We start from the raw sequence: 22,272 nt of genomic DNA, 5'->3' as shown, positions 1-22,272 counted from the left end.
TTATAACTATGGACACTCTACTGGTTCTGTTCCTCAGGAACACTAGATGGAGCTTGAGGAGGCTTGAGAATATGATAAGCAAGTAGGTTGGTGACAATTGTAATAGTCTGAGCTGTTTGGGCAGCGTGGTATAGGTAGGTTTGGGAGGGAAATGGGGTTTGTTCTGTTTCCATGTTTGCTGTACATGTTATACAATCATACCAATTGTACAGAACAATTGAATCAAAAGAATGCACAGGTTCACCAAGGACTTCTGCACCCTTTGAATTGAGACAGAGAGAAGAAAAAATCTGCTTTCTAATGCTTATAGTCTTCTAAATTTCTGTATTTGTTTGATTCAATTTGCTTGTTTGCTTTTTGAGATGGGTCTTATATATCCCAAGCTGGATTTGAACTTGTTTTATAGCCTAGGCTGCCTCAGTAGCCTATCCCCTCTGCCTCCATCTCTAAGTGCTGGGATTACAGGGCCACTACAAACTGATTCTGCCCTTAGTTTTCTATGAGATTAGTTTCATGCAATCAAGAAATGTAGGCTAAAGCAAGGCATGGTGGTACATGCCTGTAATCCTAGCCCTTGAGCAGGTGAGGCAAGAAGACCAAGAGTTCAAGGTCATCCTCGGCTGCACAGCAAGTTCAGGCTTGAACTACATGAGACTGTGGCCAAAGATGATGATGGGAGTTGAGGAGACAGAAAGGAGGAGTAAAGGAAGTAAAAATGGAAGGAAGAGAAAGGAGGAAGAAAGACAGAAAGAAGACATAAGGATGGAAGAAAGAAAGAGAGAGGGGGGAGGAAGGAAGAAAGAAAGAAAAAAGGGAAGGAGAGAGGAAGGAAGGAAGGGAATGGTGGAAGGAAGAAGGAAGGAAAGAAGGAAGGAAGGAAGGAAGGAAGGCAGGAAGGAAGGACAGAAGGAAGGATGGACAGAAGTAATTGCTACAATGTCCAAGCTTTTAGACTCTCCAGTGTAGAAAGGCCCGTGTCAGGCAAGAGACCATAGATGCTACAGTGTGTCCCCACAGGAACATAAGAAATGGGGAAATTTTCATTATGTTTTTTGCACAGTCGTATTTATGGCCTTTTACAGTTTAAATGTAAAATGTCCCCAACAGGTTCATGTTTGGTCCCTAACTGGTGGCACTTTGGTGGAACAGAGGTTGTGAAACCTTTTGAGATGAAACCTACTTGGAGAAACTAGGTCACAGGGGTGGGTCCTTGTGCTTTATCTTATCCCAAGGTCCTACTTTGGGTTCCCCTGCTGCACTCTCCTGCTACTGTGAATCAACAGCATGGGCCAAGTGACCCGGAGCAGAGTTCTCCACAAGCTGAGGTAAACCTTCCCCTATTCAAATTGTTTGCTCAGATATGTTTGCCACAACTGTGCCAAAATAACTAATATGTGGCCAGTTAGGGATGTCCTTATCACTGTCCCCCACCCCCAAAGATTAGTGTCGTCAGGAAAATTCCCTTCCATTTTAAAGAGATGGCTTCAGCTCTGTGTCTTTTTCATTTTTTTTAAAGCTATGTTGGTCAACTGTCTACATTTTGCATCCAGAAAACTCAGAACATACATTATCAATGTATTACTTACATGGTTATATAACTAACCCAAGATCATGAGGTGTCAAGATGGGATGTTATTTTCTTAGGTGATTTAGGGAATCCTAGGTCTCCTTGTGGTCCTCAGTGACCGTAGACCTGTAGGTGGACAAGGTGAAGGTCTTGCCTACTGAAAGCTAGTTTTGTGGAAATGCTAGAAAATGTGGAGACAAATTAAATTTGACATTTTATTTTAATCATGCAGTAACTCATGGATTTGGCAGCACCCAAACCAGAAAGTACTCAGATAATTTTACGGGGCACTGTGAACACTGGATTTCCACAGAGTGAAGGCCGAAAGTAGAAGACTCACATGATTGGCTACAGCTAAGCTCCTGACTTTGGGGGCTATGGTATTAGGGACCATTGTCTAATGTGGGTTTATTGCCCTGAGTTGTATACTTATGGTTGCTTAAAATGGATGCTTATGACTTGCTAAACTTGGCCACATTATATTTCCCAGTTAGTCTGTGGGTTATTTATATACCGAGCTAACTTGTCATTTGTAGAAAGCCTGAAGCTAACAGTCTCTTGTTTAATCAAAAGAAATAGGCAGGGACAGGTGAGATGGTTGAACAAGCAAAAGCACTGGTCACATGAGCCTGCTTACCTGAGTCTAACGCCCAAACACATGTAAAAGTGGAAAGAGATAACTGACATCTCCAAGTCATCCTCTGACCGCTACACATGCTCCTCAGGATGTACACACCACATAGGTGTGTGTGTGTGTGTGTGTGTGTGTGTGTGTGCAATACAAAAACAGTAACAATAAATTTAAAATAAAAGAAATAAGCCAACAAGACCATTGATGAGGATAAAGAAAAATTTGTGTATAGGCTTAGTGGTCCCTTCCAGTTCTCCTGGGGTACAATGAGAATAGGATTATTTCTATGGAAATGAATGCACGTTCCCATGGAATTGATTCACAGAACACAGCAGCCAGCTGTTCACCACTATGGGCCATAGCATTACCATTCAATGCATACCATATCGTACCATACCATACCATACCATACCATACCATACCATACCATACCATACCGGCTATTCCTGGTTGTCAACTTGACTATATCTGGAATGAACTATAATCTGGAATTGGAAGGCTCACTTTTGATCCTGATCTTGAGGCTAGGAGATACAAGTTTCTGACTTGGATCTTGGTATGGAGATCTTGAGGCAAAGTGGCTATGAATCCCAGGAGCTTAAGGCAAAGAGATCTCTGAATTTTCAAGGTCATCTGGGACAAAGCAAGTGGTGGTACATCCCTTTAATCCTGGGACACGCCTTCTGCTGGAGGCTTAGATAAGGACATTGGAAGAAGGAAGTGTCTCTGCTTTTTGCCTGCCTGCCTGCCTCATGGGATGGAGCCACTGCTAGATCCTTGGACCTCCATTCACAGCTGCTGCTGATCGTTGTTGGGGAGTTGGACTACGGACTGTAAGTCATCAACCAGTTCTCTTACTATATAGAGACTACCCATAAGTTCTGTGACTCTAGAGAACCCTGACTAAGGCACATACCCTACCTTATCTTACCATACCATTTAATGCAGGCTGGCCTTGAGGGCCATGCTCATTTCTTAGAATGAGAATAAAAGCCAGGCATGACTCTGAGCATGTTGCTTGACGTTCCATGCAGCTGTTGGTTTAAAGGATGATAGGTTTCAGTTGGAAGCAGAGAACAGTACAGAGTTGAAGTTCTGCCTCCTCAGTTCCCAGCTCTCCAAGCTAGGAAGCTACTTTAACTGAGTCCTCCAGCAAATGTATGTTTGGGTTTTTAATTTGTTTTTAAACTAGTATCTTACTCTGTATTACTCTGTAGCCCAGGCTGGTCTTGAACCTATGATCATCCTGCCTTAGCCTACCAAGGGCTAGGATTAAAGGAGAATCTCAACATAAATGCAAAAATGTCATTTTTGTGTTCGGTGTCTTTTTCTTTTGGAGGTGGAACTATTAGGATCTTCTGGTGTGTTCTGGACTAGCCTCTTACTCACTGTATGTAGTGGTTTAAATGAGAAATACTACCTTTAGTCTTGGGTACTTGAATACTTGGTCACTAGTCAGTAGCTCTTGTGGGAGGAAGTATGTCCCTGGAGGTGGCCTTTGAGAGTAAAAGCCTTGCCTGCTTCTAGTTTGCTCTCCTTGTTTAGTGCTGCAAGTGGCTCAAGACCTGAGCTCTCCGTTTCCCGTCTCTGTCTCTAAGCCTGCCACTTGCTGCCATGGCTTGCTGCCTCAACTACTCTTGTCCCTCTGGAGCCATAGTCCAAATGAACTTTTCTGTAAGTTGATCTTGTCATTGTCCTGGTTAGATAGGTTTGTCAGCCATACACAAGCCAGGGGCACTGGGCAAGAGGGACTTCAATTGAGAAAATGCCTCCTTTAGCTTGGCCCATAGGCAAGTCTGTGAGGCATTTTCTTGATTAATGGTTGATTGGAAAGGCCCAGCCCATGATGAATGATATCATCCCTAGGCAGCTGGTCCTGGATGGCATAAGAAAGCAAGCTGAACAAGCGTTGAGAAAGCTAGTAAGCAGTGCTCCTCCATGGTCTCTGCTTCAGTTCCTGTCTCTGGGTTCCTGCCTTAGGTTCCTGTCTTGAGTTCCTACCATGAATTCCCTTCATGGTGGATTACAACTGTAAACTGAAAGAAACCCTTTGATTCCCTTAGTTGCTTTTGGACATGTGTTCATCACAGCACTGATGGTCATGGTATTTTCTCACAGCAACAGAAAACTAATATGATTTTGAACTTACATTAAGCTTCATTTTTTTTTTAAGTATCAACATTAAACTTAGGCCTCATTCATGCTGACAAGAGCTCTAGGATTGAGATCCATAGCCAGCTTTTGGTGTCTTCCTAAAGGATAAAGCTCACACTCATAGGAACCAAAAATAACCAGTTACTCACTCCCCATCCCCACCCTATCCAGTTCTTTAGCTTGAATAGTGTAGTTAATAGTGTAGTTAGGTGTAGCATTTAACTTGGGAAAAAAAATTGAGTGAATGACTTCCAAAGACTTTTTTTAAGTTATATCATGAGCAAGCTTAAGGGGAAATAGGATAGAGAAAGAATTTTATTGAATGCTACAATGCTAAAATACTAGACATTGTTTTAATCTGAAAAATAATCTTGTTATAAACCCCTGCTGCCTTCACCTTGAGTGGGAATACAGTAAATCAAGACAAGTACATTCACAGGTTCATCTGAATCTTCTCTAAAGGCCACTTTTCTCTCACTCTAATGCTGAGTATGGGACGCCTGTCACCATTGCCATCTTACGAAGGCTGTTGGCTATGTCTTGATTTTCTTGTTGTTCTAATGATTCTGTGGTTTCTCTTCTGACCCAGCACCGGAGTTGGGAGAGAATAATCTGTATTATAGCAAACTGTATTAAAACAGTTTTATATTCTGTAATTAATTCTGTATTAAAGCAAAGAAAATGGGCATAATGTAGACACTGAGAAAAGATTGGGGGCATGGAGTGTGAGGGACTCCAATGTCTTGGCTGCTGTAGCATCACCAAAGGTGAGACCCAGTTCCTGCTCTGCTGGTTTGCAGCCGAGCATCTAGCCTCCAACTTCCTTTAATGAGATGCTTCTACTCAAACCTGCTTGTCCTCAAATTCCAGTTAACACTACCTTTTTTTTCTCCATGCTGAGAATTGAACTAGGATTTTGTGCATTTGAGAAAAAATGTTGTAGGTTGAAGGCCCAGCCTTCAAAGACTATTTTTAAGTGAAAAAATATGTGGGATATGAGAATAATTTACTGAGTTCATGAAGAGTTCAGTTTTTTATACTGAGTAACAAAGAAAGAGTAGAGGAGTAACAGTGGAACATTAGAGTAACCTGAAACAATGTATCTGAGAACTCTCAACATTTGATAAGATTTCCTATGACAGTTATCTCACAGACCTTACTCATTAAGTTATTCCACAACTTAGAAAGCTAACTAATGCTTAGAAAACACAATAATGAAGTTCCAAACAGCTGTAGCAGGTTTTATGAAGCCTTTTTAATCACATTACATTTGTCACGTGACACTATTTTCTCATGAGTATCTAAAATTCTAATCTACCATTAACTCCACATTCAGTAAATTCATGGTATTCTATATTGATAGTCAATTATAGGGCAAGGCTGTTTATGTTTTATGGCTTCTGGCAGCAACTTTCTCATCAATCTATGCCATTGTTGGTACTGAATAAGAATGTGCTCTAGCCAACAGGGATTTCTGATAAGTATAATTGAGATGAGCCATAAATGGGCTAGAGAGATGGCTCATCCTGGAAAAGGTAGGCTCCACAACCAAAAAGATAAATCGCGAATGAATTGCTCTTGCTCATAATTTCCTAACTATATCCCCATGTTAGCTAGCTAACATTGTTAGTTGATCTTGAACAGGCCACTTCCGATTGAGTACTTCATCCATCAAAACATTAGTAATCAGATAATAATTTCTTCTATGATTTTGGAACCTGGTACTTCTTGTTTTTAAAAATTGCTGCACAAATGAATACTTATGTATTCAGCCTAGAAGGTTATCCAGTGGAGTTATGTTGTTTAGTTTACGTATTTCAAGTATATTTCTCAGAGGCTTGGAGTCATACTTGATAGGTAAGGTAGTAAATTTGCGTGTGGGTGGTGGTTTTGTTTTGGAAAACTGTTCATATTTGTCTGCCTTATCACTCTTTTCTTGAATAACATCTTTATCAAAGTAACCAACAAATCTTTTGCTTAAGCTGGAAAAAGTTTGGGATAAATTATAAAGAGGGTTCGGAGATATTTTCTTTGAAACCAGACTGTCATGTTTCTTCTTTCGTTTCTCGCTTATACTCTTTTGGGCCAGTTCACCAGAGAGGACTCGCAACCGTTTCTGCTGGACTACAGACTTAGTACTTTCAGGTTTAGAAACAGTACTTGGTTCATCATTAAATAAAGTTTTGACTATTTCACAATTTTTTTCTAAAACAGTATTCTTTTTTGTATAATTCAGAGCATAGGGGGTAAACCATTTTGTCTGGAACAGCATTTGTACATATTTAGTGTCATAGAAAATTATTGGACTTGCGTGGTTTTCTTCCTGTAGATTAAAAAAATACTGAGTCATAAACCTATTGAGGCAAAACTATATATCTCTCTATATATATATCTATAAATCTATACTATACTATATCTAATATATATATATATATATATATACTTTAAACATGAAAATAAAGCTTTAAAATATTTTAAGTGACTATACAGAGGTATGTGATAACAATAAAATAACATTCAAATACATTAAAGAAAACAGGTGCTTTTCTATAATACACTTCCTTCTCAATAGCCAATAGCTTTATTAGATACCAAATTTGAAGGCTTGGCTTCCTTAAATCCTTTCTGAAATAATGTGAGGTATACAGAAGTACATTATCTAAATGTTTGTTGCATTGCAAATGGGGAGAAGAGAGGGTAAGAAGAAGCACTCTATGGGCATTTCTTGGAAGGCCATGCTCTAGAAAGAAAAGGAACAAACTTCAGGAGTCCAGCCCCAAACTTGGAGGTACTCCAGGCTCTGAAGCAGGACACAGACAAAGGTCAAAGCTCAAAGACTGATGATCTCTGGCCTTGTAACTCTCTCTTACTATTTTGTGCTTATAATAGCCAGCTTCTTAACTATTCTGTAGCTAAATGCTAGCTGGTTTCTGGTGATAAACTCCTGCTGGCAGCAGCAGGAGATAAAAGACTTTATTTTGGTTCTTTTTTCTCTTTAACTCAGCCTCTCACTGGCCTGGTGAGAGGTTTGAAGTTCCTTAACTCTCCCTGAGTCAGAGAGAAAAGAAAAAGAAAAAATAATAAGAGAAAGAAGGAAGGAAAGAAAGGCATTCATACAGAGGTACATACATACTAGATGAAGCTGAAAAAAGGCCACACCCTCATTCATTTTTGGTTTTTAGCTCTTATACACTCTCAGGATAATTGCTCACATAGTTTTCTAAAGTTCATAGTAAGTTCAATACAAAATAAAATAGTTTATGTCATAAAATGACAAAGAGTTACTGTAGGAATGTTTACATTCTTTCCATTAAGACTAGTTGCTGACTAAACATTCAATATCTGTTACTAGCTTCATAGGTTCATTATAAGTTTAAAGCAATAATTCGTGTATCAGAAGTTAGCACAGTTTTGTCAAGAGACAAATCATATGCCTTGTGTTTCATTAGTTTTGAAGTTGTGTATAAATAAACTAGTTGACATTTTATTTTCTGTCCTTGCACCTACAAAAGATGTCCATTCCCAGCTTATGACTTTCAGTAACCAGACAGCAGCCTCACAGCTAACCTAGAAGGAATGTTTTCCCTGATCTTAAGTTTGTTCAAAGCCTGCGTTCTTATCCTAGTGCAACTAGCCATGACAGAGCCTTATTTGCAGCTATTAGATGGCTGGGAATTATTTGTATAATTTTAGGAATTTTATAAAATTATTATTAGGAATTATGAAAGCATCAACTTGTCTACACAGCATTGTGTTGCTGTAAAATTAAAAATAAAATGCTTTCTTTTACCCCGCACTAGTGCCAGAACTGTAGTGCCTCATGACATCTGACTGATATTTTCATTTCAGTCAGTCAGCAAAGTGTCTCACCTGCTTTGCTCCATCCCATATCACACTGCCAATGGCTCCTCTCTGAGCCTGGCAACAATCTCTCTAACCGTCTAGTTCTCAAGGCAGTTTGCCACCATGCCAGACATACACATCTAAATTCTGTGGCAGCATAGTGTCTCCAGCCACTACCCACTCTCTTCAATTCAATTAAATCACCAATGAAAGAACACACAACACAATAACCTCTGATCCAATTGATAATATATAATTGCCCACCTAGACATACAAAGCCCTGTATACATCCATCTCTTAAGAACATTCATAAGAACGTGTAAATGTGCAGAGAGGAATCTTAACATCCGTCTCATTCTCTTGGCTGCTTTCCTTCCTCCTCTAGTCTCCTCCTCCTCTCTAAAACTTTTCTCCCACCCCTCCTTCCTTCTCGTACAATGCCTTGTTCTATCTTGTACCTGCCTTCACCTGCATAATGACATCATCCTACAGCATTGCTACATGAGAGTATATCTTCATGTTAATCTGCAGAAAATCTGCCCAATAGGGTGGGCTAATGCCCAAAAATCATTAGAATATGTATATCAGCAGCAGGAAGCAATCCTGGGATGAAGTCTCTTGGGACCTTGCCTCAGAGCTCATCCATGCCATGAGAAATGGTGGACCATCTCCAGAAACATCACTTGTATGTTTTTAGCCTTTCCTAGATAGCTTCTGACAACAAACTCTCCAAAATGGGCTGAGTCAAAGGTCATAAGAGACATTAATGAATATAAACCCAGTGATCACATATAGCTATTCTAATTTAAAAATTTTGAATTATGTCCATTATTATGTTTGCAATTATACCTTAGGACTTGATATAATACTTGGTAAAGGTATCTAATATATATTTGAATAAAATAGCCAAATTAATAGACAGATATAAAAATAGAACATGCTTTATTATAGTAATAGTAAAATCTATAAGTTTTAAAATTACCATCCCACACTTGCATAATTAATTTTCGCAATCTCTAATTCTTTTTCTAGGTTAAAAAGTTAATTCCAGGGAAACTAGTAAAATATACATATTACCAGTATTTGCTTAGCAAATATTAAATCAATAGTTGCTTCATTAAAAAATAAATAATAGCAATTTATTCCTTACAGCTTTGAAAGTTGGAAAGTCTAAACTCAAAAATGGAAAGAGCTTGGTGTCTGGTCTGTCCTTTATAGTTGGCACTGTCTTGGTGTCTCTCGTACAGCACAAGGTATAAATTAAAAAACAGACTAGTTAATTCCCTGGAGGCCTTTGTACTGACCCCATTTCTGAGAGTTGGCGTAATCACCTCATAAATGTCTCTCATGTGACCAATACACTAGCTTTTAATCTCCAGCTCCAGCTTATGGATTTGGGGAAACAGAGGCATTCAAACCACATCAGAAGCCATACTTGGGATGGGACATTCTGTTTGTTACATGGCCTCGGGGAAAGGGGCTGAGTCCTTAGATAAGGAAGACTTAGGACTAGAAGTCAAAGAGAGGCCAGAGGAGTGGGAGGGTGCTGGCACAAAGTATTGGTTAGGTACCATTATAGGGTGTCTGGACTAGGAGATGGACTAGAGGGAGAACTCTCAGCTGAGGCAGAGATTTTCTCTTCCACATTAAACCCTGACATTTGCTCTGCCTTGGGCACAGAGATCTATTCATCTGAATGAAGCCTTCAGCCTGAGGTCCTCTAGACATGGAGCAAGTCAGTGTCTTGTGCTAGCGACACCTGGGAGGTCTCTAGGTAGAATAAGACAGAAGCAGAACAGAAACCAAGGGCTAAATGAGCCCTGGACAGCAAGCCAGGAGTTGTCTTTCCTAGGATGAAATCAGAAATTAGACTAATGGTACACAAGTGTTCTTAGCATGAAAAGTATTCCAATGGCTAGGATTCCCCAAAAGATGACCAAGGAACCAGTTCTACAATCCTTGTTGATAAAAATATTACAAACTTAGCCACAATGATGGCCTTCACCTTAGTTTTGGTTTATCCAACACTGTAGAGAATTTCTACCCTGTAAGTTAGTGGTTCTCAATCTTCAAAATGCTGTAATCCTTTAATACAGTTCCTCATTTTGTGACAACCCCAACCATAAAGTTATTTTGTCACTACTTCATAACTGTCACTTTGTTACTTTTATGAACTGTAACTATCTGACATCACTGACATCACTTTATTTATTTATTTTTTTTTTTTTTGGTTCTTTTTTCGGAGCTGGGGACCGAACCCAGGGCCTTGTGCTTCCTAGGCAAGCGCTCTACCACTGAGCTAAATCCCCAACCCCGTCATCACTTTTATGAACATTAACTATCTGACATCCAGGATATCTGATATGCAATCTCTCGGGGAAGGGGTCATGACCCACAGGTTGAGAACCACTACTTTAAGTCTGTGCGTCGTTAGGTAGAGATAGAAACTATCTTTGCCAGCCTTCCAGAAATTAGGCCAATTACATGACCTGTAAGAGTCAAAAGAAGTGGCCATGAAAAGGTGTGGGGGGAAAACTAGTCTATTTAGGGTTGCAGAAGTTATAGAGGTCTTATAAAGAGTCCTTCCTCTCCACCTTCGAAGTTGCCAATTATGACCTGTTATAGGGGTACAGAATCATCAAAGCAGAAAGGACTATGTTTGGATGATTCCTAACAAGAAAGATTCAAGTCATGTTCTCTTCTTAGCCTTGCCAGGGCTTGTAATATTCATTTTCCTCAAGTAGCAGTAGATCTTACCATAGAAGTATGCACTGTCTCTGTTGGACCAAGGTCAATTGTCTTCATTTTTGGATCTTTCAGTAGATCCTCACAGTCCAGGGGAAACAAGATGTTCTGTTTGACTGGATGAGTCATTCTTGCTTGGTCATTTCTGGTTAATTCGCTTTCTTTTGTAATCAAATTATTCACCTCTGGACGGTGTTTTCTCCTGAAAAGTAACATAGTTTAGGAAGTGGTTTCAGCTAATCAGTTCTCTCCCTACGTCTCTTTCTAGAAGTTACTGCCATCATTGCCACTGATCCATTCAGTAGGTATCAATCAGTCTGATAAGGCTATCCTTTCCTCCCTGCTTTGTGGGAGAAGCAGCAGGAGCAGAGGTGGAAACCAGACAGTTACCTGGGTACCTGTCGATTTTGAGTACAGAGCATGATGTAGAGGCTTAGTAAAGGCCTATGGGGAGAGAGGTGTTGGACACAACTTTTCCTGGAGCTTTATAACAATTTAATAAAGAGGACAAAACATTGTGCACATGCACAAAGAGAATACACTTTTCATTTCAGGTCTCCATCAATTTCAGTGGCAAGTGGCCTTATCCTTGCAGGTTTTTGAGGTAACCTGTAGCACAGACTGGACAAAGCTAAGACAGATAGCCTCACTCACAGATGCTAAGGATGGAAATGACAGAGCCTCAGAAAGCTCATCCTCTCAGTGGGTCCTGAGAGTGGATCCTGACTACTTCATAGAGAATAGACCACAAGCTCTCCAGCCACAGACAATCAGGAGCCACAGGGCACGTCAGGAGCAACCCTGTGATCACCAGGCCTGACAGTGGCACTGGGATCTGGTTCTGATCCTTATCCAATACCTTGATTTCTATTTCCCAAAGTTCATCAAGGCCCTTACTCATGCATACTCCACAGATACTGTCTTGGAAAGAAGCAAAAGGGTGACTTAAGCCTAAAGAACTTATTCATCATTGCTCCAAAGTTGCAAAACATCCCACTGCCAACTTTTTGCTCCATTATGCAGAGATGCTGATGAGAAGGATCTAGATGTTAAGGAAAAATAAACGACTTTTCCACCTTCCTTTGGAAGTATAACTCAATTTGTACCTACTACAAAACATAGTTACACTCTCTATCTTCCTCTGCTGCAGGATGGAATGCCCACTAGCTGACCAGTATGGGGCTCCTCCATTGATGACATTATGAGAGTACATGTTAGTAATAAGCAGAAAAAAATTAATCATTCTCTATTACATGAGTCAGAACCTGTTCTACCAGAGTTGTCATCGAGCAGTATAGAGTATTAACATTTTAAACATAAATTACGATTTAGCGGGAGTCCCAAACCGGCGGATCCCTGCCCGCAGCAGCTCTCTGCTCCCAAACCCCATGGGAGAGAGCCCTCACCGACTGGTCAGGTGGGCACTCCTGAGACTGCAGAGCGGAAGAGACCACCAACACTGCCCACCCCTGCCCACATCCCTGGCCCAAGAGGAAACTGTATACGGCCTCTGGGTTCCCGTAGAGGAGGGTCCAGGAGCAGCAGGTCCGCTGCATCTGAGACACCGCCGGAACATGAAGGGACCAACCAGATAAACAGTTCTCTGCACCCAAATCCTGTGGGAGGGAGAGCTAAACCTTCAGAGAGGCAGACACGCCTGGGAAACCAGAAGAGACTGCACTCTGCACACATTACTGATTCCAGAGGAAAACACCAAACGCCATCTGGAACCCTGGTGCACGGAAGCTCCCAGGAAAGGGCGGCACAGATCTTCCTGGTTGCTGCGGCCACGGAGAGCTCATAAGCAACACCCCATGAGCAAACTTGAGCCTTGGGACCACAGGTAAGACCAACTTTTCTGCTGCAAGCGACCTGCCTGGTGAACTCAAGACACAGGCCCACAGGAACAGCTGAAGACCTGTAGATAGGAAAAACTACACGCCCGAAAGCAGAACACTCTATCCCCATAACTGGCTAAAAGAAAACAGGAAAACAGGTCTACAGCACTCCTGAAACACAGGCTTATAGGACAGTCTAGCCACTGTCAGAAATAGCAGAACAAAGTAACACTAGAGATAATCTGATGGCGAGAGGCAAGCGCAGGAACCCAAGCAACAGAAACCAAGACTACATGGCATCATCAGAGCCCAATTCTCCCACCAAAGCAAATACGGAATATCCAAACACACCAGAAAAGCAAGATCTAGTTTCAAAATCATATCTGATCATGATGCTGGAGGACTTCAAGAAAGACATGAAGAACTCCCTTAGAGAACAAGTAGAAGCCTACAGAGAGGAATCGCAAAAATCCCTAAAAGAATTCCAGGAAAACATAAATAAACAAGTAGAAGCCCTTAGAGAGGAGTCACAAAAATCCTGAAAGAATTCCAGGAAAACACAATCAAACAGTTGAAGGAATTAAAAATGGAAATAGAAGCAATCAAGAAAGAACACATGGAAACAACCCTGGATATAGAAAACCAAAAGAAGAGACAAGGAGCCGTGGATACAAGCATCACCAACAGAATACAAGAGATAGAAGAGAGAATCGCAGGAGCAGAAGATTCCATAGAAATCATCGACTCAACTGTCAAAGATAATGTAAAGCAGAAAAAGCTACTGGTCCAAAACATACAGGAAATCCAGGACTCAATGAGAAGATCAAACCTAAGGATAATAGGTATAGAAGAGAGTGAAGACTCCCAGCTCAAAGGACCAGTAAATATCTTCAACAAAATCATAGAAGAAAACTTCCCTAACCTAAAGAAAGAGATACCCATAAGCATACAAGAAGCCTACAGAACTCCAAATAGATTGGACCAGAAAAAGAAACTCCTCCCACAGATAATAGTCAAAACACCAAACGCACAAAATAAAGAAAGAATATTAAAAGCAGTAAGGGAAAAAGGTCAAGAATAACATATAAAAGGCAGACCTATCAGAATCACACCAGACTTTTAAGCCAGAAACTATGAAAGCCAGAAGATCCTGGACAGATGTCATACAGACCCTAAGAGAACACAAATGCCAGCCCAGGCTACTGTATCCTGCAAAACTCTCAATTAACATAGATGGAGAAACCAAGATATTCCATGACAAAACCAAATTTACACAATATCTTTCTACAAATCCAGCACTACAAAGGATAATAAATGGTAAAGCCCAACATAAGGAGGCAAGCTATACCCTAGAAGAAGCAAGAAACTAATAAATCTTGGCAACAAAACAAAGAGAAGAAAAGCACACAAACATAACCTCATATCCAAATATGAATATAACAGGAAGCAATAATCACTATTCCTTAACATCTCTCAACATCAATGGCCTCAACTCCCCAATAAAAAGACATAGATTAACAAACTGGATACGCAACGAGGACCCTGCATTCTGCTGCCTACAGGAAACACACCTCAGAGACAATGACAGACACTACCTCAGAGTGAAAGGCTGTAAAACAACTTTCCAAGCAAATGGTTGGAAGAAACAAGCTGGAGTAGCCATTCTAATATCAAATAAAATCAATTTTCAACTAAAAGTCATCAAAAAAAAAATAAGGAAGGACACTTCATATTCATCAAAGGAAAAATCCACCAAGATGAACTCTTAATCCTAAATATCTATGCCCCAAATACAAGGGCACCTACATACGTAAAAGAAACCTTACTAAAGCTCAAAACACACATTACACCTCACACAATAATAGTAGGAGATTTCAACACCCCACTCTCATCAATGGACAGATCATGGAAACAGAAATTAAACAGAGGCGAGACAGACTAAGAGAAGTCATGAGCCAAATGGACTTAACAGATATTTATAGAACATTCTATCCTAAAGCAAAAGGACATATCTTCTTCTCAGCTCCTCATGGTACTTTCTCCAAAATTGACCATATAATTGGTCAAAAAACGGGTCTCAACAGGTACAGAAAGATAGAAATAATCCCATGCGTGCTATCAGACCACCACGGCCTAAAGCTGGTCTTCAATAACAATGAGGGAAGAACGCCCACATATACGTGGAAATTGAACAATGCTCTACTCAATGACAACCTGGTCAAGGAAGAAATGAAAGAAATTAAAGACTTTTTAGAATTTAATGAAAATGAAGGTACAACATACCCAAACTTATGGGACACAATGAAAGCTGTGCTAAGAGGAAAACTCATAGCGCTGAGTGCCTGCAGAAAGAAACAGGAAAGAGCATATGTCACCAGCTTGACAACACACCTAAAAGCTCTAGAACAAAAAGAAGCAAATACACCCAGGAGGAGTAGAAGGCAGGAAATAATCAAACTCAGAGCTGAAATCAACCAAATAGAAACAAAAAGGACCATAGAAAGAATCAACAGAACCAAAAGTTGGTTCTTTGAGAAAATCAACAAGATAAATAAACCCTTAGCCAGACTAACCAGAGGACACAGAGAGTGTGTCCAAATTAACAAAATTAGAAATGAAAAGGGAGACATAACTACAGATTCAGAGGAAATTCAAAAAATCATCAGATCTTACTATAAAGCCTATATTCAACAAAACTTGAAAATCTGCAGGAAATGGACAATTTCCTAGACAGATACCAGGTACGAAGTTAAATCAGGAACAGATAAACCAGTTAAACAACCCCATAACTCTAAGGAAATAGAAGAAGTCATTAAAGGTCTCCCAACCAAAAAGAGCCCAGGTCCAGATGGGTTTAGTGCAGAATTCTATCAGACCTTTAGAAGACCTGCACCAATATTATCCAAACTATTCCACAAAATTGAAACAGATGGAGCACTACGAATTCCTTCTATGAAGCCACAATTACTCTTATACCTAAACCACAAAGACCCAACAAAGAAAGAGAACTTCAGACCAATTTCCCTTATGAATATCAAAAAAAAATACTCAATAAAATTCTGGCAAACCGAATCCAAGAGCACATCAAAACAATCATCCACCATGATCAAGTAGGCTTCATCCCAGGCATGCAGGGATCGTTTAATATATGGAAAACCATCAACGTGATCCATTATATAAACAAACTGAAAGAACAAAACCACATGATCATTTCATTAGATGCTGAGAAAGCATTTGACAAAATTCAACACCCCTTCATGATAAAAGTCCTGGAAAGAATAGGAATTCAAGGCCCATACCTAAACACAGTAAAAGCCATATACAGCAAACCAGTTGCTAACATTAAACTAAATGGAGAGAAACTTGAAGCAATCCCACTAAAATCAGGGACTAGACAAGGCTGCCCACTCTCTCCCTACTTATTCCATATAGTTCTTGAAGTTCTAGCCAGAGCAATCAGACAACAAAGGAGGTCAAGGGATACAGATCGAAAAAGAAGAAGTCAAAATATCACTATTTGCAGATGATATGATAGTATATTTAAGTGATCCCAAAAGTTCCACCAGAGAACTACTAAAGCTGATAAACAACTTCAGCAAAGTGGCTGGTATAAAATTAACTCAAATAAATCAGTAGCCTTCCTCTACACAAAAGAGAAACAAGCAGAGAAAGAAGTTAGGGAAACGACACCCTTCATAATAGACCCAAATAATATAAAGTACCTCGGTGTGACTTTAACCAAGCAAGTAAAAGATTTGTACAATAAGAACTTCAAGACTCTGAAGAAAGAAATTGAAGAAGACCTCAGAAGATGGAAAGATCTCCCATGCTCATGGATTGGCAGGATTAATATAGTAAAAATGGCCATTTAACCAAAAGCGATCTACAGATTCAATGCAATCCCCATCAAAATACCAATCCAATCCTTCAAAGAGTTAGACAGAACAATTTGCAAATTCATCTGGAATAACAAAAAACCCAGGATAGCTAAAACTATTCTCAACAATAAAAGGACTTCAGGGGGTATCACTATCCCTGAACTCAAGCAGTATTACAGAGCAATAGTGATTAAAAACTGCATGGTATTGGTACAGAGACAGACAGATAGACCAATGGAACAGAATTGAAGACCACACCTATGGGCACTTGATTTTTGACAAAGGAGCCAAAACCATCCAATGGAAAAAAGATAGCATTTTCAGCAAATGGTGCTGGTTCAACTAGAGGTCAACATGTAGAAGAATGCAGATCGGTCCATGCTTATCACCCTGTACAAAGCTTAAGTCCAAGTGGATAAAGGACCTCCACATCAAACCACATACACTCAAACTAATAGAAGAAAAACTAGGGAACCATCTGGAACACATGGGCACTGGAAAAAATTTCCTGAACAATACACCAATGGCTTATGCTCTAGGATCAAGAATTGACTAATGGGATCTCATAAAACTGCAAAGCTTCTGTAAGGCAAAGGACACTGTGGTTAAGACAAAACGGCAACCAACAGATTGGGAAAAGATCTTTACCAATCCTACAACAGATAGAGGCCTTATATCCAAAATATACAAAGAACTCAAGAAGTTAGACCGCAGGGAGACAAATAACCCTATTAAAAAATGGGGTTCAGTGCTAAACAAAGAATTCACAGCTGAGGAATGCCGAATGGCTGAGAAACAGCTAAAGAAATGTTCAACATCTTTAGTCATAAGGAAAATGCAAATCAAAACAACCCTGAGATTTCACCTCACACCAGTAAGAATGGCTAAGATCAAAAACTCAGGTGACAGCAAACGCTGGCGAGGATGCGGAGAAAGAGGAACACTCCTCCATTGTTGGTGGGGTTGCAGACTGGTACAACCATTCTGGAAATCAGTCTGGAGGTTCCTCAGAAAATTGGACTGCCTGAGGATCCAGCTATACCTCTCTTGGGCATATACCCAAAAGATGCCCCAACATATAAAAAAGACACGTGCTCCACTATGTTCATAGCAGCCTTATTTATAATAGCCAGATGCACTTCAACAGAGGAATGGATACAGAAATGTGGTACATCTACACAATGGAATATTACTCAGCTATCAAAACAACGACAATTTGCATGTGAGGCAAATGGTTGAACTGGAAAATATCATCCTGAGTGAGGTAACCCAATCACAGAAAAAACACACATGGTATGCACTCATTGATAAGTGGCTATTAGCCCAAATGCTTGAATTACCCTAGATGCCTAGAACAAATGAAACTCAAGACGGATGGTCAAAATGTGAATGCTTCACTCCTTCTTTAAAAGGGGAACAAGAATACCCTTGGCAGGGAAGAGAGAGGCAAAGATTAAAACAGACACAGAAGGAACACCCATTCAGAGCCTGCCCCACATGTGGCCCATACATATACAGCCACCCAATTAGACAAGGTGGATGAAGCAAAGAAGTGCAGGCCGACAGGAGCCGGATGTAGATCGCTCCTGAGAGACACAGCCAGAATACAGCAAATACAGAGGTGAATGCCAGCAGCAAACCACTGAACTGAGAACGGGACCCCGGTTGAAGGAATCAGAGAAAGGACTGGAAGAGCTTGAAGGAGCTCGAGACCCCATATGTATAACAATGCCAAGCAACCAGAGCTTCCAGGGACTAAGCCACTACCCAAAGACTATACATGGACTGACCCTGGACTCTGACCTCATAGGTAGCAATGAATACCCTAGTAAGAGCACCAGTGGAAAGGGAAGCCCTGGGTCCTGCTAAGACTGAACCCCCAGTGAACTAGATTTTTGGGGGGAGGGTGGCAATGGGGGGAGGGTGGGGAGGGGAACACCCATAAAGAAGGGGAGGGGGAGGGATTAGGGGGATGTTTGCCTGGAAACCGGGAAAGGGAATAACACTCGAAATGTAAGTAAGAAATACTCAAGTTAATAAAAAAAAAACAAAACATAAATTACCCATTTTTACTAGAATCTGCTGAGTGGTCTGTGGAATGCGTGGACTTCTTAGCTCTGCTTTCATTCTGGTCTGCAATTATAGATTTTGATAGAAGATACATAAGTACTATGCTACCTAGGAAAGTTCCATATGACATATCTTACAGTTTAAAGTAACATAGAAAACATCCTGCATAGCACCAAGTTTGTGGTTGTTTGTTGACCCCTCTTTCTTGTGTGTTTGTGTGTGTCTGTGTCATGTGTGTGTAGATACCCATGGAGGGCAGAGATGTCACATCCCATGGAGTTGGAGTTACCGGTAGGTATGAGCTGTCTGAGGCAGTGCTGGGAATCAAAATCAAATCATCTGCAAGAGCAGTAAGTGCTTTTAACCACCAAGCCATTTTTGCCATCCATACTTCTTGAGTGAATGAGGTAGAAGAAAAGATAGACCAAGACTCCAGTATTCAGCGAAGACAGTGCAAACATAAAAGTAGTCAAGAGTTTTCACGGACGAAAGTTATAGCTTTATTCACAGGCGGCAGGCAGAGATGCTGGGGATGGCATGGTTTTATGAAACCACAAAGCCTAACCCCAGTGATCAACTCTAACAATAAGACCTCCTCCTCTTTTCCAAACACTTCATCAACTAGGGACTTAGCACACACAGACATATGAGTCTATGGGGGCCAATCTCATTCAAACGATCACATTCCACTCCCTGGTTCCCCATAGGCTTGTAGGCACATCATAATGCAAAATATATTTAATCCAAGGTTCAAAAGTTCCCATAGTCTTTTAGTTTCAAGACTACTTAAAATCTCTTAGGCATTTTCTTAAATTTAATCCACTGTAAAATTTAAAAAAAAAAAAAAAAAGCATCTCACATAACTTCTAACATACAATGGCACAGAACAGATATTACCATTCCCAAAGAGAGCAACAGGAGCAGAGGGGGAAAATACTGGGTCAAAGTAGATCCAAACTAGCAGGGCAAACTCTGAATTCTACATCTCCACATGTGATAGCAAAGTGCTTTTCAGATCTCCAACTTTAAACTTTGTTGACTGCAACACGCTTCTTTCTCTTGGGCTAGTTTCACACGCAGTCTGCAGCTCTCTTGGCAGGTATCCCATGGCTCTGGCATCTGCAACATTTTAGGGTCTCCAATGCAATACTTTTCCTTTTGAGGCCTCCATGCAAGGACTGTTCTGTCAAACTGCTGGCCTCAGTGGCTTTCTTTGACTGTGGGAGAAAATTCCTTAACGATTATGGTGGTTTGAACGGTTTTGGCTTGGCCCACAGAAAGTGGCACTATGAGGAGGTGTGATCTTGTTGGAATAGGTGTGTGGCCTTGCTGGAGGAAGTGCGTCACTGTGGGGATGGGCTTTGAGGTCTTTTGCTCAAGGTCCACCCAGTGAGGGAGAGATCCTAGTTGACTGCTGGAGAGTCTTTTCTTGACTACCTTTAGATCAAGATGTGGAACTCTTGGCTCTTCCAGCAACAAGTCCGCCTGGATGCTGCCGTGCTTTCTGCCATGATGATACCAGACTGAACCTCTGAAACTATAAGCCAGACCTAATTAAATGTTGTCCTTTATAAGAGTTGTCATGGTGTCTCTTCACAGCAAACCCTGTTCCTGTATCTTTGACTTTTAACCAGAAGCACTGGCTGAGGCTGCCAATTTTTTCCTTTTGCTGGGACTGAAAGCTGAGACACCTCACCCAGCCCCGGGATTTACATTTGCATAAGCTTTGACTTGCTGATGGTTTCTAGGCCAAGGAAATCCCTCACTCTTACTCTTTTCACAGTTGCAGGCTTAGCTGGGTGGTGTATCGCTTTGTGGCTACCACTCTTTTGAATCTGGCTTGTCTTAAAACATTTTGTCTCCTGGAGCACCTGACTTGATGCCAACACTACATTTCCTGGTGTGATTTTTTTTCCCCTCAAACTGTACATTTTGTATTTCTTTTTGCCCAGCTTGCTCCTTTTCATGGTAGCCTTAGATAAGAGTGATCTCTAATAACAACACAGTCAATATTGACTCCAACTATTGAAATCTCCTCTGATGTGCCATTAGTGCCATTAGTAGTCCAAAAGTCTTTAATGTAGCCATCAGCCAACTTTCTGGACAAGGACAAAAATAGCCACATTCTTGACCAAAATTTCAAACTTTCCAATATGATTCCCCTCTGAAACCTCTTGAGATGGGCTGCCGTAGTCCATATATTCCTCAGCACTATTTTCTTTTTTAAAAAATTTTTATTAGATATATTTCTTTACTTACATTTCAAACGTTATTCCCCTTCCCAGTTTCCTGTCCATAAGCCCCATTCCATCCCTTCCCCCTCCCCCATGCAAGTATTCTCCCTGTACATCCCACTTATTGCCTGCCCACCACATTCCCCTGCACTGGGGGGTCCAACCTTGGCAGGACCAAGGGCTTCCTCTTCCACTGGTGCCCCAACAAGGCTATTCTCTGCTACATATATAATTGGAGCCCTGTGTCAGTCCATGTATAGTCTTTCAGTAGTGGTTTAGTCCCTGGAAGCTCTGGTTGGTTGGCATTATCGTTGTTCTTATGGGGTTGCAAGCTCCTTCACCTCTTTCAATACTTCCTCTAGTTCCCCCCAAGGGGGTCCTGTTCTCAGTTTGATGGTTTGCTGCTAGATTGACCTCCGTATTGGACATGCTCTGGATGTGTCTCTCAGCCTCTTTCAGCATGCATTTTTTTTAGCTTCATCAATCTTATCTAGTTTTGGTGGCTGTATATATATGGGCCACATGTGGGGCAGGCTTGAATGGCCATTCCTTGAGTCACTGCTCTAAACTTTGCTTCCATATCCCACCCCCATGAATATTTTTTTCCTCTTTTAAGAAGGAGTGGGAGCAACCGCATTTTGGTCATCCTTCTTCTTGAGCTTCCTGTAGTCTGTGGATTGCATCTTGAGTAATTTGAGCTAATTACCCAAAAACCTAATATCCACTTATCAATGAGTTCATACCAAGTGTGTTTTCCTGTGACTGAGTAACCTCACTCAGGATGATATTTTCTAGTTCCAACCATTTGCCTACGAATTTCATAAAGTCGTTCTTTTTGATAGCTGAGTAATATTCCATTGTGTAGATGTACCACATTTTCTGTATCCATTCCTCTGTTGAAGGGCATCTGGGTTCTTTCCAGCTTCTGGCTATTATAAATAAGACTGCTATGAACATAGTGGAGCATGTGTCTTTGTTGTATGTTGGAGCATCTTTTGGGTACATGCCCAAGAGAGGTATAGCTGGGTCCTCAGGTAGTGGAATGTCCAATTTTCTGAGGAACCTCCAGACTGATTTCCAGAATGGTTGTACCAGTCTGCAATCCCACCAACAATGGAGGAGTGTTCCTCTTTCTCCACATCCTCGCCAGCATCTGCTATCACCTGAGTTTTTTGTTCTTAGGCATTCTGACTGGTGTGAGGTCCCAGGGTTGTTTTGATTTGCATTTCCTTGATGACTAAGGATGTTGAACAGTTCTTTAGGTGCTTTTTGACCATTCAGCCATATTCCTCAGCTGAGAATGTTTTGTTTA

The 22,272-nt window shown here is 40.8% G+C and overlaps 1 protein-coding gene across 1 annotated transcript in view; it reads right to left on the bottom strand.

Moving 5' to 3' along the window:
• Positions 1 to 6,120: 6,120 nt before the first annotated feature.
• Positions 6,121 to 22,272, bottom strand: part of C1H1orf141 (chromosome 1 C1orf141 homolog) — a 52,775-nt gene continuing 36,623 nt past the window's right edge. Inside the window, exons 6-8 of the mRNA XM_032889253.1 lie at positions 18,720 to 18,789; positions 10,953 to 11,142; positions 6,121 to 6,675 (exon numbers count right to left, since the gene is read on the bottom strand). Of these exons, the coding sequence (XP_032745144.1) occupies positions 6,121 to 6,675; positions 10,953 to 11,142; positions 18,720 to 18,789 (815 nt within the window). The remainder of the gene's footprint in view (positions 6,676 to 10,952; positions 11,143 to 18,719; positions 18,790 to 22,272) is intronic.

This window comes from Rattus rattus, chromosome 1 (assembly GCF_011064425.1).
Source record: "Rattus rattus isolate New Zealand chromosome 1, Rrattus_CSIRO_v1, whole genome shotgun sequence".
Lineage (NCBI taxonomy): Eukaryota > Metazoa > Chordata > Mammalia > Rodentia > Muridae > Rattus > Rattus rattus.
The sequence above is the reverse complement of the archived record's forward strand: the minus strand, read 5'-3'. Positions and strand labels throughout refer to the sequence as shown.